Here is a 16,719-nt window from a genome sequence, read left to right on the forward strand (position 1 = left end):
CCACTAAAATCAGTGTCATCCTCTGTACACACAGCAGCATCTCTAAAACAATTGTACTGACAGGTTTAGATTATTGTAGGAAAGCAGTCTCCCCTTTCAGATGCTGGAAGGCACGAGATTTCTTAATTTTTTTTGTTACTTTATTTAGAAACTGGGTAATGTTTTATGATAGATCTATTCTTATATTTTAGAGGCTCTTGGAAACAAAAGCCTCTGGTAGACCATAATGACAGAACCATACTGTCATAGGGGATTATTGCGCATGTGAGCTTAACAAGAAGAAGAAACGTGCTAGGGACTGCATGGAAAGGTTACTTGCTTTGTGCATTCATTATAATCCATTTTTAATTCCCTTTCCTTCAACACCACTTAGAAAAATTCCTTCCAGAAGCTTAAGTTTTCATAGCACACCAGCAGATCTCTGTTCACCAGTTTCTAGGGGAGACAAATGAATCCAAGTGACCCAAATCAGTCCTGATTCTATGATTCCAGCTGACACATGATAACAGGTTTAAATGTAGAGAACAGAAGGAGCATGACCTGAGATTAGCAAAGCCCATATGAATAATTAACACTAATATAGTGCAATGCTGAGAGATATCAAAGTCCAGTTGTGCAGGGTACAGTATACATGTATCTTGAATGGAAATTCGGCAAAGTGCTTCCTTGACAAAGAAAACTCAAAATGCTTCTTTGGCTTTGCTTCATTTGTCATACCTGTTCACTTAAGTATTGAATTGAAACCTCCAGGGGCTCAAACACACAACCAAGTTATCATGGCATAACAAGTGTCAGCTGAGCGATATCAATAACTTGCATGCATGCTCCTAACCATGGCAACTGCAAAACAATAAAATCTGGCTTAGTTCTAATTCATTTCAGGCTTTGTATTTTCTACTGACCGTATGTGTTCACAGGGATTAATGCCACAACTTGAAGTTTTGAAATCTTTCTACCTGCAATCGACAATTTCCTACAATTAAAAGACATGTTTGATCATTTAATGGCTAATATTTAACTAGGACAGATAATATTCTTTAGGTATTTATGGAATGTGATTGAGCCATCTTACTAAGGTTTAAAAATCTTACTAAAATCTATTTTTACTGGTCTTAGATACTATTGTTGAATCTTCTATCCAGAAGGCAGAATCCTTTAGAAACAAATGGAAACAAGACACCTGATCAGGCTTAAACTCCTACAAATTCTTTTCTGGAGAGATTTTATGGGGCGAGGTTTATGAATAGCTACAAGAGGCAAACTGAGTCTAGCAGCAGTTCTTGTCCATCATTAATTCTGCCTTGATACTGAGTTCCAACAATGATTCCTAGCAAAACCATTTTTCTTCCACTGTAGTACAACTGCAATGCCTTGTGGGATCATTCAATTCAGTGAAACATTAGTATTATTCTGTATTTACTTTAAAAGGTAACAAAGTGCCAAAATTAAGGTTTTATAGCAATAATGAAATTGCTGACATTCAAGCCTGAATTCTGATTGAGTTGACATAAGAGGATATGCAGTTGAAGACGGAGCCTTGAAAACCCTCTTATATATAAGCAGTGTAAAATCATGATGCAAATAACAACGGCTTTACAATTAATTCCATCTTTTTAAAAAACAAGTTTCAATAGCTGTAGGTTCTGAACACATTGGGCTTTATATCCTGTATGGCTTAGCTAAGCTTGTTAAGGAAGACATTCTCATTCTAAGTCTTTACCTAACTTTAAGTGATATTTAAAGAATAATAAATCCATTTAGATTTCCTAGCTTAAAGGAATTATTTAGTAAATATGGGGTAGGTTGAAGATGTGACTTTTTATGAAATGAAGAGCATAGAGCAAAAATTATATGCCATACTGCTAATTAGAGACAGATATGTAACCATTTACTAATGGAACAACATTTTGTGCCAACCTTATTCATACTTCCTTCCAACTGCTGGACTCCTTGTGCCAGATACATTTCAGTTTTCTTCAGAAGAGAGAGACACTAACATGTTTTCCATCCTGTTTTTAAACCCAGAAGTCTAGTGCAAACTGAACTTTCTTGACATTTCAGAAATTCTATCAGTTAAAACAGCTTGAGGCCTTTTTATTACAAAACATGTACACTTCCCTGCAGGGTTCTGGAAATCTCACAATTACATTTGTTAAAAATGTCCATGATTATAGCCAAATGCATGCTTTGCAAATTTACCTTTATAGTTTTCTTTCAAAAGATTATTCTGAGCATAATTTTCTATTAAATATACCTACTTATTCAGCCACAATGTCAGTTTTATATAAATTTTGACAAAAACATCAAAAGAGAAAAATACTAAACCACAGTTCCTGTCAAATTTTTCAGTACCAGGCTTGATGTCGAAGGTGTGACTCATTGCGACTCAACATAATAAGCATGTATGTCCATGAAAATAAATATAAAAGGGTCATGTTTTGGCAGAGGTCTAAAATTAAAGGCACTACATGCATTTTTCAATAGCACTAAAAGGTTCTCTGGGTACATAATTTTGGGTCCCTAGGCATACTAGCAGTCCCTTTAATTGGTAAGCTAAGCATCTGTCTCATCACAAGGTTCTGATACGATCCACAGCATCTAACAACATTGCTTTTTCATATGATGCAATAAATACACTTAGACTATATCTAGTGAATGCTGACTTCAATGAGTTCAGCACAGAGTGACCACAGTTTTCTTCTCAGAAAGAAAAAGCAGGAAAGGTCAGATCTTTTATGATCATCATTGGCTTTCCATCTGATTGTTGGCCTCGATCTGGAACAGAGATTCGCATCCTGCTTCTCCCACATCCCATGAAATTTCACTTAACCTCACCTTGTAGAAGAGCTAAAAAGTAGAAATGGGAAAGAAACTCTGTTTTTCCCACTGAAGCCTGGCTCCTTGTAGACAGGAAAAAAGATTCACAGGGAAAAAGAGAGAGAAAGAAAGAAAGAGAAACTTGAAATCCACTCTTGCACTCTTGTCACACTTTTTTTGTTTGGTTGGTTTCATTTTTGTTTTTTTGTTTTTGTTTTTGTTTTTTTTTCTATTAAGGCCTCCAAATACAAAATGAATAAACAGGTCTGGGCATAGGCACTGGAACCCAGACCTTAATCTTAGCACCTGAGAACAATAATCATTTCATGGGAATTTTATGACTAAAAATCAACCACAAATTAATAAGATACAGGGTAGGTGAACTCACAGTTCCCCAGGGCAGAGACTCTTGTACTTCTGGAGTGACTCTTTTGGGCTGCTGTTCAAACAGCACCCTGGACTACTTTGATTGAATCTAGCAAAACATGATTCACATTTGGGTTTTGTTTTTAGTTGCTGCAAAAGCAAGAGGGACTCCAGCATAAAAAGTGAGCTGATTCACTAGCAAGCTCTGTTTTCAGAAATGAGCTTACTTCAGCCATAAGCAAGAAACACAAACGCCAAGATTTGTTTTCATACTGACTTTTAAACCACCTCTGAGCCTGATTCTCCCAACATCTACGTTACAATTTTTCTAAATTTTTAAAGTAAATGTAGGTCTAGAGAATACTTTCATGTATAAGGATCACAGGAGTGAGACCCATAGCTTTTACAGAGCAAGGTATGTAGTGTTAAGGAAAGCATACTCATTTTATAGCTTCTGATGAGGCCAGCCTGAGAATCAGACTGATCCAATAGTCACTCCCTTATAAAACACTCTCCCTGACTTGACTGCAAGATACAGGGGCCTAAAAACTCTGACCTAGGAGAATACAAGGTAAAAAATGTACAAATAAACTTCATAGTGCATGCCAAGGTTAAACCATACCATATGTTCCCAAAAATACACAGACACAACGGGGAATTATAGGGAAGTTAAATAAAATCTGATACAATTGGTAGATAATCTTTGCACCAAATTTACACTATTGTTCCTTAAATTGATAGTATTTTAAAAGAGGTTGTGTTTTCTAACAGGTTTTATTTTTTTTATGCAGAAGAAGTAATGATGTAATTATTGTAGTAGGTCATAAGATTTACATTGCATTTATCTCAGAGTTGTATTTTTTTACCAGATATCTATATCAAAAACATCTAACTGCGTTTCTGTATCTGTTTTGGTTTATGTGACAAATGGATTCTTATGCCTACATTCTTATAAATGGTAATTCACACATGAAAATCCGGGAAGGAAATTCGGCTTTCATAGTAGGAAGAAAACAACAAAGTAGCTTAATGCTGATTTTTGGTGTTGCTGTTGTTCTCGTTATTAATTAAACCATTTAGTCATGTGCAGTTTAGTCCTATGGTATCTTCATTTAAAAATCCTTTTTACTATTGTCACTTAGAAGAGTTTGTGGTTTTCTCTTTCTTAATACCAAGATTATGTAACTGAAAGACATTAACATTTAACTGTTTGTAGGATGATCTACTTCCCATTGACTGCTTTTCTATTTCCACTGAAATTCAACAAATAAGCAAAAGAGAAGTATAAAAAAGGTGTGAAGCCCAAAATAGCTGCCTGAGTCATCAACAGATTGTCTGAAGTGATTCAAACAGGTGTTTGTGAGAGAATGAGCTATTTTCCTCAGGGCCGTGGGGTTGAATTCTAGAAGAGAAAAACTACTCTAAACAGGTTCTGAAGAGCAAGGAGCTAAAATGATACCATTTTGGGAAGAGCAACACAGCATATGGCTACCTCAGGAAAGTCAGCTATGTTGTTTTTTTTGCTAAGGCAGGACAGCAGAGACACACATGCCAGTACAAAAACCAGCACCACAACCAGGGAAAAAGGAATAGACTACACCTGAGCAACATTTCTCAGCACATGCATGCAATGTGTGGTTGTTTGGGTGGATGGGAGAAGACCCTCAACAACCAAGAGACACTACAGCTGGCACCAGTATGAGTCATGGGTCAGACACAGCCTAAGTCTTTCATGGGTAAACCTTGGTAAATTTTGGATTTCCAAATCAACATCACTTTTGTTTTTCAAAATATAGCTCACTAAAATGATCTCCAACAAATTCTCTCACCATATTCTTGTAACCAGGCTAGGAGGTCACAGCTGGGTGAATGGGCAGCTAAGTGCTGAAAAACTAGTTGGATCATTGGCTTAGAGTGCAAACTAAGTTAATAGTAGTTAATTCAGGTGATGTTAACGGGTTTTGCCAGAATTTGACATGGTAAAAAAATGTTGCTTAAACAGACCTACTCCTGTAATAGTTATTCAGTTAAGTGAGGTCTTCTCCCATTAATGGTTTCTGAGTTCCCAAATACAGAGGCGGGCAGATGTGTTTGATGCAGTGCACACTGCCTGCTGACCTGTTTACTGGTGTGTTTCTGTGATGGCTAACCTATACCAGAGCCCCTGAATCAGCTGTTCAAAAACCTATTACACAAAGAAAGAGATGACAATCAGCAGAGTAGGTGTTAATTTGGAAGGTGGGTACTAGCTGAAACAGGAGGACATATTTTCACAGGTTTCAGCTGCTTAAATGGAGGGTATTCCTCAGAAGTTTTCCAGGCAAGACCTAAAACACAGAGTGCTACTGCCTGACATACTAAATTCCTTGCTTCCTCATTGATTTTCTAACACAACCTTAATGCTGTGTTAGCATCATTTCTCTGTTCATTCCATCTGCTCTTAGGACTCCCCCGCTGTTTCCTAGGAGATATATTGCCACAATGCCTGCATCTGTAAGGCAGTGGCAGATATGGGGCAAGAGCCGCATGGTTAGAGGCAGCATTAGTGCATTAGTACCACCTGAACATTTGCAGGGTTCTCAGGGGATCCCACCACCCACTGTTTCTCAAAACCTGAGGGAGCTCTAGTTACACAGTCAGCTGCTTCAGAGTGCTATGGGAATGAGATGCTGTGGCATCTCAGTTTGTTTCCAATTCTGTTTGCTTCTTTCACTCTAAACCTTCTATTGAGAAAAGACTACAGTGGGGTTATTTTTGTCCAGTCAGTTATTTAGTGAATATTCTAATCTTATCAACAAATTCTTAAGGTTTCTTTTGTGAGTTTACAATGCATTTATCAAAACTACTGGTTGCTTATGTTATGTGTTTTAGGTGGTCAGGATATGCTTTTTGCATATCCTTCAGGTATGGTCTAAGAGATTAATTCCAAAACGTAATAGCATAATAAACTGAAAACCACAATTAAATGGGGATGACACAGGCTATAAGGGTTGCTAAATCTTGCCTTGTGCCTTAGCATTTTCCCTTGCTAGGCACACAGAAACCTGACTATGGCTAACAAAATATGCAGTCTTATGACATTCCTAAAAATATGCCTTTTTCTCACAGGTGACCCAAACTCCAGAAAGGAACTCTTAAGTACACTCAGAAACAGATAATGTATAAAATAACTTTTTTTTTTTTCATATGTATAATGAATTCTATGGTTTATTTTAAGTAGCATTAACCTTTGTTTTCATCATGGGAAAAATAGGTAAACAAGAGTTGCTTACATAAAACAGCTAATGTGTTTTTAGTTAGGCAGAACTGTGAAAAAAATCAATGTGTTTTCCAGCTGTATTCAAAAGGAAAGTGAATTTATGAAAACCTCCACATAATATTAATTAATAACGTATTGGGGGTAGAGAATCTATTCATTAAATGGGATCAGAACCACAGTAAAGATTTATAGCTTGAGGTCCACATATAGAAGAAATACAACCATTTTTCTTGATGAGAAGAACATTAGAAAACATAGTATAGCAAGATTTACATTACAGGTAAACCTACAAATCACTGCTAGATATGTGCTCAAAGAAAACTGTCAGTGTCTTCAAAGTAAATATGTAATGCTTTTGTAGATGTTAGGGACATCTCATAGCATTTGTGAAATAACAGATATTTGAACAGTTAGGTTATACATGAAAAGTATTACCCTTCCTGATTCAGGAGACTTAATTTCAATATTACACCTAAATTCAGCTGTTAAAGGGCTACCTCCAGTGTACGTATATTGTATATCATCAAATTTGAATATGATTATATGGCTAACATTTAATACCAGAAGGAAAACAAGATACAGAGATATCAAAGTAAGTTAATGTGCTCCTCATGCCTAATACAACATCTAGTATATTGAAAAAAGACACATAATTAATTTAATAATATTCTCATAAATTCAAGCTTCAGTGACCTGTATTTCAAAACAGGAACTGACAAAACAAAAATCTCTTACAGTGTCTGAAACCGCATTGAATAAAGTTCTGCATTTTGAAAGGCTTGGGGAAACATACTGAAAAAAGCAGAACATTTCTCAGCTGGGTCCTTCAATAAAATGCACAACACTTTTGGCTACGAAGGAATACGGGAGCAAGGCTTTTCTGTTGATAAAAGGCTTTTTTGCTATCCCAATCCAAACCTTCCAAGAGAAACCATTCTTCCCTTCATGCCTCCCATCACAATCTATTCTAAAACAAGCTAAAAAGCCCCATGACCTCGACCTCTCATCTAATGTCGGTATCCTCGAGTTACTGAAACTGGAGGAAAAAATCACTTTTAAACAGGGAGTATTAGAAATGGAAACACTGTGGTAGCTTTGAAGAATTTAAACTGCTTCTCCATGTCCTCTGTAAATATTTAATCCATTTCTGCCATCTGTCATGGTACTTTTTACGGAAGAAGGCAAAACTGAGTTGAACCAAAGAGAGTGGAATATTCAAACTCAGTCGTACTAAAAGAAGTTTTTGTAAAAACATTAGGGATATCCTCAGCCTTCGAAGAGTAGCGCTAAAGCTAACAGGCTAAGTGTCTATTATTTACACAAAACAGAAAGAAAACTTACACTTATACAGACCAAAAGACTCAATTTTTTTTTTTTTCTCAGCTGTCAATGGGCATAATAAAGTGAACCACAGAAATATCCTGGAGATAAAATAGCATTGAAACGAATAAAAGTAGTTGGTGCAGTGTTTAATGCAGATAGAGAAAACTACATTCTAATCTTATCATCAACAAAATTTTATGGTTTTTTTTTTTGTGGGTTTACAGTGCATTTAGCAAAACTACTAATTGTATATGTTATGTGTTTTAGGTGCTCAGGATATGCTTTTTGCTAGGACTGGCAACATGCTGTTACATCTTCAGTATCTTCAATTTACATACTGTTCAACTTTATACTGGAATTCAGCTTTGATGATACTTATAAGCACCTGTTCTCAAAGGGAATATACACAAATATAGAGCTGAAAACAATTTAAACTCAGAAGCAAAGTCAAACTAAATAATGGAAAAAAAGGACATTCTTCAATTTTAGTGAATATCAGCATCATCATATGGACATTAATTATGTGCCCCAATGATATGAGAATAGTATGAAGAATGAAAACAGAATAATTAAACTCTCGAACTTGGCATGTTGTATTTCTCAATTTTTCTCTGATGCATTAAAAAAACTAAGCTTATATGCTTGCCACCTCAGCTTTGTTTCAGGAAACAATTTCTGCTTATTTGCATATTACAATGTCTTGATAAAACATTTCCAGGTTTTCTACCAAAATTTTCAGGCACTAAGAACTCAAATATTTTGATTTCTAGTAAATAATAAAATCTCAGAAACAAATCTAAAAGAGTTTTTGTCTTAATCCATAGGTAAGAACCCGATTTCTTTTCTAGAGTTCCCATTTATAGATTTAATTTTCCAGCTCAACAAAATAAAAACAATTTTTCTTACCGATGTCAGTACTGCAATCTAGATCTATGGACTAAACACTGTCTGGTCATGTATGATCTTTGAAAATGAATTCTGAATTTGCATTCAAATACTTCTGGCACCAAAACACATACCTACTTACAAACATATTGAAGTCATACCTGGATCTGCTTATTTAAATAAGTTTTTGCTAAACAGTGGCTTTAGCTGGCTATTTCATTGATGGTGCGCTCCAATGCTAGCCTCTTGGAGCTACAATATATTCATATATCTGTGGACATAGTGCCAGATTTTTGGTCTGTAACAGGGAACATCTTCCTTGGTATAAAAAATGTCTTCTGCCTTTGATCAACTAAAGGTACTCCCAGGTGGTACATGTACCAAAAGCAAGATGCAGACTCAAAAACAAGATGAGTGTAGTAGAAAGTGGTATTTGAGAGTGATCTTTTAGGCCTTACATTCAAAATGTAAACTTAGTGATGTGTTGGGTTTTTTTTCAATTGTTTCCTCTGAATACTTACATTTTTAGGATCTGATGGCTCAGAAATAAGTCAGTATAATATCTCTACCTTCTGGAGTTCAGAAAGCAGAAGTGAGGGAGCTCAAAGAGATTAAGAATAAAAGAAAGGAACTGGATTAAGGTGTGTTTTTGTTCAGAGTTCCCTGAGTCATCAGAGAATGGCTGCCAGCATGCCCAGGGATCATATTATCAAACTCAGTTGTTCTGATGCCCTCAAACCCTGACTCCACAGTGGCAACATATATAGGAACTTTCAGCTACTGAATCATATTTTTTCCTGAAATACATAATAAAATAGTATATATTACTATTCATGTTAGTGCTGAAATTCTAGAGAGGCTTAATGCTTCTGCACTCTGGCAGTCTGAAGTTGCTTCTGCATTTCTGACTTTTTTCCCCTGAATAAAATCTGTGAGTCATGTGGGTTTCTTCTGCAAATGTGTATTTTGTTCCCTGGTACCTCTACATGCATTCAAAACTTTTAAGCACGTTAATATCTTAATTTTAATAGTTCTGTTAAATTATATGGAAATTACTATGGAGTATGTTTTACAAAGTTCAGCTATGTGATTTCTGTTGAATTTACGAGACTTCTGGCAGCTAATTTTCTAAGTATTTGTTTGAAAAGACAAATGTTTAATTGTAGGTGTGTTGTAGAAACACTAGTTATCCTATAGCAGATGATGAACGTATTTCACTAGATACTAGAAAAATTAAGATGAGCAGTGCATTAAGTAGTTTAACACAGTGGGGTAAGAAATTACTTTACAGATACTTGCTCACTCCAAAACTTAACAGCATTCTAGCGCACACTGCCCTATTCACAAATTACACCCTATTTTCTAATCCAGGCTGTCATGTATGTATAGTTAATTTTAAGAAACCACTTATTATCACTTCTGAAAGTTGCCTAGCATCACTAGGCACTAGGTGATGCCTCAAAACACAGCCCTGCTCTATAGGAGAGGGACATATAACTACTATGTTCAGAAAGAGTCTGAGAAAACCTTAGTAATAAATCAGCAATATATTACTAAGTAAGGTATGCAGGGTTATCACTTTCTTATAACTACGTCAGTCAGACATTTAAATGTTCTACAGCTTGTTATGATGTCTGTTTCTGTGCATTTTCAAGAGTAGTACTCTGACTTCTAAGCAATTTCTACTTGCCTTTCGAGTACCAGTGAGCTAATAGAAAGACAAAAACACCGTAGCACAACCCTATTACAACTATTATAATGAACCAGAATTTGTCCTTTTGATGTTGAGTCTTTGAACTTTTTTGCTTTGAAATTTAGTCATAAAATATACAAGTCTACCACAGAGAACACAGCTTATCCAGCAGGAACAATACCAAGAGTGATTTTTGGAGGAGAAAAAGAGATTATGAGAGATGCTAAATATTTTTCCTTGTCTGTTAATATTTTACCAAAAATGCAAAATCCTGTGAGTACAGGACTAAATAGATGTAAATATTTTAAGTTAATCACAAATCAAACATATTAATATTTAAGTGCAAATTTAATATAATCTATTCTCATACCTTATTATGTGTCTGAGTTTGTCCAACCAGGATAAGGATATTTGATGAGATAATAGACAGGCAGAAATTGATTAAAATTATTGACCTCTCAGATCTGATGTACCTGTTCAAATAAACAAAAAGAGGGAACAACTTTTCTAAAAGGGAAACAACTAGTAAATCATAAAAAGCTTTGATGCAGTTCTTGTATTAAATATCATAGACACTCTGAAAAGTAGACACTCCCTTTCAAGTGTTCCAAAAGAGTACCAGGGAGCTATCATATTACAAACATTGGAACTATGATATTTTGATAGATATTCTGCAATTCCCTCTTAGTACCTTGTATACTAAAAAAATAATCTATCAATGCTTCGTTTAAAGCCGGTTGGCAACACTGTTCTGACATCATACTGATAATAATGGACTTGCATACATTCATGTCAGGAACTTCTTATGCTCTCTGCTCATCCCCAGGAATATTCATAGCTGGTATATACCACTAACTAACTTCAGCAAAAATATGGTAATTTACATAAACAGATGATCTGGTGCATGATGCATAAATAAGATGCAGATTGGTTGATGATACTACGGCACTGCATTTTTAAACATGTTATTGGGATAGTGGTAGCATTCATCTTGAAGTTCCACAACCTTTATAGAATAATTTGTATGAAAAAACAGTGATACCATAATATCTTTATCTTCATAAGTCCTAACACCAAAAATGGTTAAGTTTGTGCAGAAAGATTCAATTACAGCAGTGAGCATCACATAGTCTGTCTTGCAAACTTATCATGTACATTTTACAAATATGTTTAGGATGAAAAAGTCAAATACTCTTATCACCTATTCCCTTACAAGATGCAGATATTCTCATTTTTATGTATGTATAGTCTTCTATATGCTACGGGACAGAAAGAGAATGATTACGGTTTCAAGTGAGGTACCTTACTGACTTGATTTTCATAGTTGCTAAAAGAATAAATGTTGACTACAAAAGCAAATTAAAGTTGAGGGTGCTTAGTTCCACTGAAGACTGTGTCATATGTTATATGACCTATGCCATATGCTTCTCACTGGAGCTTATTTAATATTGCTGTCTCCTCCTGAGCTGTATCCCCATAGCTGACACTGAGGAGGTCTTAACAAGGGGTCCTGAACCCACAAGGAATGCTGAGCTTTGGACATGAAATGAATTGTAGTCCTCTTGCCCAGGTAACAATCAATTAAGAAATACAGCATTACATTTTTTTAGTTAAGACAGAACAACCCTGATACCACAATATGCATTTTTGCTTAAAATATACCCATGTTATTAAGGCTAGTTCTATGTGTTTGCAGACAAATGAAGAAAGTCTGGTGCCTTTGTCTACACTGTCAGTATGCTGCTACTTTCTAACTTGTTAACTACTGATTCAGCTGGGCCAGTTCCCAATCATGTGCATTTATGGAGTAGAAAGGATCTTAGTGGTTGAGTAAATACTGTGCAAGGAGGAGCTCATAGCTTTGACTTAGGCTAGGAAGGTTTTAGTTTTTATTCCAGTTTTCTGCTGGTGAAGGGAACAGAAAAGAAGGGAAGGGAAAATAAGTATTTGACTGATATTAAATTTGTCTTTCAGTTTGAATTTTCAGTTGGGGGGTTCAAATCAATCAGCCATCAAAGAATGCTTGCACAGGCCTTCTTCAGACCTCTACCTCGTATCACTTCTAAACAGTCCCTGCCATTAAAAGGGAAGGTGGGGCTCCAAAATATAAATAAAGACGTAGGGTCAAAATACCAAATTTCTCCCTACCCCATGATTTATAAAAACAAGTATATACACATATAAGTTTCAGTGTCTATCTTTTCTCTGTAATTGGTTACTATGTGCTCTCGAGAAATATGTTGGAGACAAATTTTAATTATTCAAATGACAGGCCACTCAGTTGTCATAATATTTGCAAAATACCTCACTGTGATCTGTATGAGTTATCTTCAGTGGGATGCAGAGCCCACACTAGGTCCATAACACATCACACTACCTTTTTTCTCTGCTTGGAAGTTACCATAATCATAGAATCACAGAATCACAGAATGGTTTTGGTTGGAAGGGACCTTAAAAATCATCTAGTTCCAACCTCCCCTGCAATGGGTGAGGATACTTTTCACTAGACCAGGTTGCTCCAAGCCCCATCCAACCCAGCCTTGGACACTACCAGAGATGAGGCAACCACAGCTTCTCGGGGCAACCTGTGCCTGTGCCTCACCATTCTCACCATAAAAAATTTCTTCCTTATATCTGATTTAAATAACAGAGAAGACCAGCCCCACTGAGCATGACAGTATTTCCATCCAAGTGATAAATATATCGGGGAGTGCAAACATAATGGTATAATTCTTCAGATGGGTATTATATCCTGAAATACTCTCTCATTCTCAGTTTTGTTACAGTCAAGAACTCATAATTTGTAAACTCTTTATTATAACTTATGTAACTAGATATTCTATATTTATAATATATATATCTAATCCTGTGAGTCTCCGTGGCTACATAAGTGAGTGAAGGGGAAAAGGGTGTAAAATTATCGAGCGGCTTCTAAAAGCAAAATTCTATCTGATTTTACATTACTCTAAAAAATACTATTTTTTCTGCTGTGTTTCTTCTTACTTCCGTATAAACCTATTTTTCTTTAATTATGGAAAAAAAAAGATGAAACGAGAACCCATGCTCACTTTCAAAAAATATTTACTATTTTATGTCACTCTTCCTCTTCATTTTCTGTTTCTTCTACATTAAGACATCGCTTCTCAAATTTACTCCATAAATATCTACTGCACTTTTCAGTCAATATAATATTTTAATATAGTAAACTTAAGATGGAAAGAAAGACTGTTACGGGAATGTACCACTACACTACTTGAGACTACTTTAATTTTATTGTCTTCATTGAAACTCATAACTGAAGTGGACAAACACAAAACCAGCTAACTAAACCTCCCTAAATCTGTGATATCTTATGTGGCACTTTGATATGTCATTTTTAGCACACAGAAGTTTTTGTTTAAAATGTAAATGGAGGAAAAGCAGACAAAGGCATAGGCCAGAAGCCTCACATGAAATATATCATATAGAATAATCCTGTAAATTGTTTACTAGCACTATGAAGACCTCACTGAAAGAGCGATTACATTTATACTGAGCAGGGGAAAGAGTAGGCTATAGCATCACCAGTAGGCCAGGAAAGTAAAACTTATCAGTCACATCAACAAATTTAGGCATCAAAACATGTACTACGTTTTGCTTTTTTGTTTTTCTTTCCCAGATAATAGCAAATGTTGCATTTAATGCTCTCTTTAAATTGCAGTTCAACTAAATATAGCTATGTACACATGTTCAGCTTTGTCAATCCATTACATACCTCCATAGAGCTGCATAGACAACTGCTAGGGTGATCAAGGCCAAGCATGAAAGACCACTGCCTACTATTAAGGTCACTGAGGGTGTACCAGATGATTCCATGATCTGTAGGTTACAACAGACAACACGAAGAAAAAACATCCTCCAGCAATTAAAATAACAAATCAAAAGAAAAAAGCAACAAAAGCAAAATTATAAAAGCACCCATGGCTGTCACAGAGAGTTTTAGTAATACTACTTATTCAGCAGAAATCAGCTGAATTCCAAAACTGATCCATACTCTGAGATCTGTTTAATTACTGGTACATTCCTCAGAGGCCTCTGAGCTTTAAAATGCCTTATAACACCTGCATGATATTTTGAAAAATGAAGAATGAATATTATAATATAATAGGAGACATGACATTAGCACAAGTTTAAACTATTCCCTAGTTAAAATTAATTAAAAGGTATCTTTCTCATGAAAACCAGCAATACTTAGAAATGTGTATTGAACAAGCAGCGCAGTTTCACTTTATATATTAAAGATCATCCAGTAATCTGTCCCAGAATTTGATTCATGCTTGTTGCAGGATTATCAAACTTTCTGACTTTTAATAACTTTGACTTTAATCCACTATTCTCACACACTTAATTTCCTTGGGCCTCTGACTGTCTAGAAGGAATGGCAAGATATCTATGGCAACAATATCATAAGCCTTCCGTAAAAGAAACCACAAATTTAGATTTATTTCATTTGTTCTTAGTGTTTTAATAAAATATGAAAATAAATGACCTTGAAAACCAACTAGCTTTCCCTACTGTAAATTAAACTATTATCATTAGAAATCAGGTGAGGTTTTTGCTCCATATGTGTATATGCTTGTGTTCTGAAATAGTCATGGTATTTACTAATACAAAAAAAAAATAGATCTAAAAGTTTGAAAGGATACTGTGCCTGGTTTACCAAAATGCTTTTTAAAGCCTCATGGATGTATTGTAAATTACATTTATCAAGACATCTTTTGTCACCCGCAGAGGAGATAAGACTGATGTACTTCTAGGCCAGATCTCAGGCAGAAAGTAATGTTTTATTTCAAACACGTTGCTCCAAACTGATCTACTTTGCTGTTAAAGAGTCTGATCATACACTTCCAAACCCAGGAAAAATAAATTCTGCCTTAGCAGGATAACTTCACAAATACTTGCTTTTTGGCTATTTGCACATTCAATAATATTGGGAGTGTCTGCTCATACACTTGATGTTCCCTCTTTCTCGTGAAAACTTGATTATTTCCCTTACATCATATCAACAGACTACATAGAAAATCTGTGCTGAAAATGTCCAATGCAGATCTGCAATCTGTTTAACTACAGTATCTAGGGTTTTCCTACCAAGAGCAATAATGAAGCCCTGCACATTCTCCTGGAAAGGCTTGCAACCTTTAAAAAGCTTGTTAAGTTGATAATTGTTCAATACAAAAGTTTTCAACACATTTGCATCACAATTAGGAGGCTTTCTCTGAAAAATGCAGAGTTTGAGAACATGCAAATTTCATCAGGATTTAGTTAGAATCTGGAATTCATTTCTCTGAGACACTGTAGACACCAGGAGACCAACATTTGCCTACCTGCAATATTAAACAATTCCTCAGTGCAACGGCTGAAATATACCTGAGAGGAAAGCTCGACCAGCCTCTCCCCCTCCCCCAAGCAGTCCCCTCGCTATTGCCTTTTGCATTAAAACCGGATTTCCCCCCCCCCCCCCCCTCTCTTTGTTACTTACTATTTCTCTAGGTTGCTGAGCCAAAATGGCGAAGGTAGAGAGACGGTCACATAAGCATTTCGTATGGGATGCATCGGTAAGCACAGTTTTACATCCCTGGGTGGACCAGGTTCCCAAAGAGTCGTTCCTGCAAAGGAGAGAAGGGGAGGGGGGGAGGAATGGGGATAATTACGCCTGACGGCCAATTCCGTGAGGAGGAGACAATGCAGTTGCACCGAGAGGAGAGTGTAGTGTAGTTCCCGGACAGCACAGAGGTACTTGTTGTGGGGCAGGACCGGCCCCAGCGGCGCGGCGCGGCGCAGCGCGGCCGGGCGAGGAGCCGGCCGCTTGGAGCAGCGCGTAGAGCTGTCCGGCGCGGCGGTGCTGACGGTCCGGCGCGCTGCGCTGCGCGGAGCCCCGCCAGCCGCGGCAGCAGCCGCCCCCTGCGCTGCCAGCCACCTCCGAGCTTCACCAGAGCACTGCGAAAAACTCATCGGGGGAAGAGGAGGAGGCTTTTTTCTCTCTCTCTATCTCTCTGTCTTTTTTCCCCTTTTCCTACCGGCTCTGTTTCTGTCCCTTTTCTGGAAGACGTGATGGTGGGTAGTTGTAGTTTATTTTTTACCTTTTTTCTATATTTTTTTTTCTTCATTTCACCCCTCGTGTGTGTGGCTAGGTTAAAGGCATATGGTTCTCAAACGTCTGTCGGGGTGATGCCAATTGGACACGGAGATGCCGGCTCTTCAGTTCTGATGGCTTTATTTGCTGAGGATTTTTTTTTGATGATTTTTTTTCAGTTGTTGTTTTTAAGCCTTAGAAATTTCACCCTGGAAACGGCAACATCAGATGCCTCCAACTCTTGCTTTAGCTCCAGCAGAGGGG

General features: G+C 36.6%; 1 protein-coding gene across 8 annotated transcripts in view; it reads right to left on the reverse strand.

Annotated features, from left to right (window-relative positions):
* ADGRB3 (adhesion G protein-coupled receptor B3) overlaps positions 1 to 16,719 on the reverse strand; it is a 469,027-nt gene that overhangs the window by 86,255 nt on the left and 366,053 nt on the right. For all 8 annotated transcript variants that reach the window (XM_061460537.1, XM_061460535.1, XM_061460541.1 and 5 more), the window contains 3 exons: positions 15,862 to 15,988; positions 14,098 to 14,201; positions 10,714 to 10,816 (listed from right to left, as the gene is read on the reverse strand). In XM_061460537.1, coding sequence (XP_061316521.1) covers positions 10,714 to 10,816; positions 14,098 to 14,201; positions 15,862 to 15,988 — 334 coding nt within the window. The remainder of the gene's footprint in view (positions 1 to 10,713; positions 10,817 to 14,097; positions 14,202 to 15,861; positions 15,989 to 16,719) is intronic.

This window comes from Pezoporus flaviventris, unplaced genomic scaffold, assembly GCF_033815535.1.
Source record: "Pezoporus flaviventris isolate CSIRO_AGI_PZ_B2104156 unplaced genomic scaffold, CSIRO_AGI_Pfla_v1 ptg000031l, whole genome shotgun sequence".
NCBI lineage: Eukaryota > Metazoa > Chordata > Aves > Psittaciformes > Psittacidae > Pezoporus > Pezoporus flaviventris.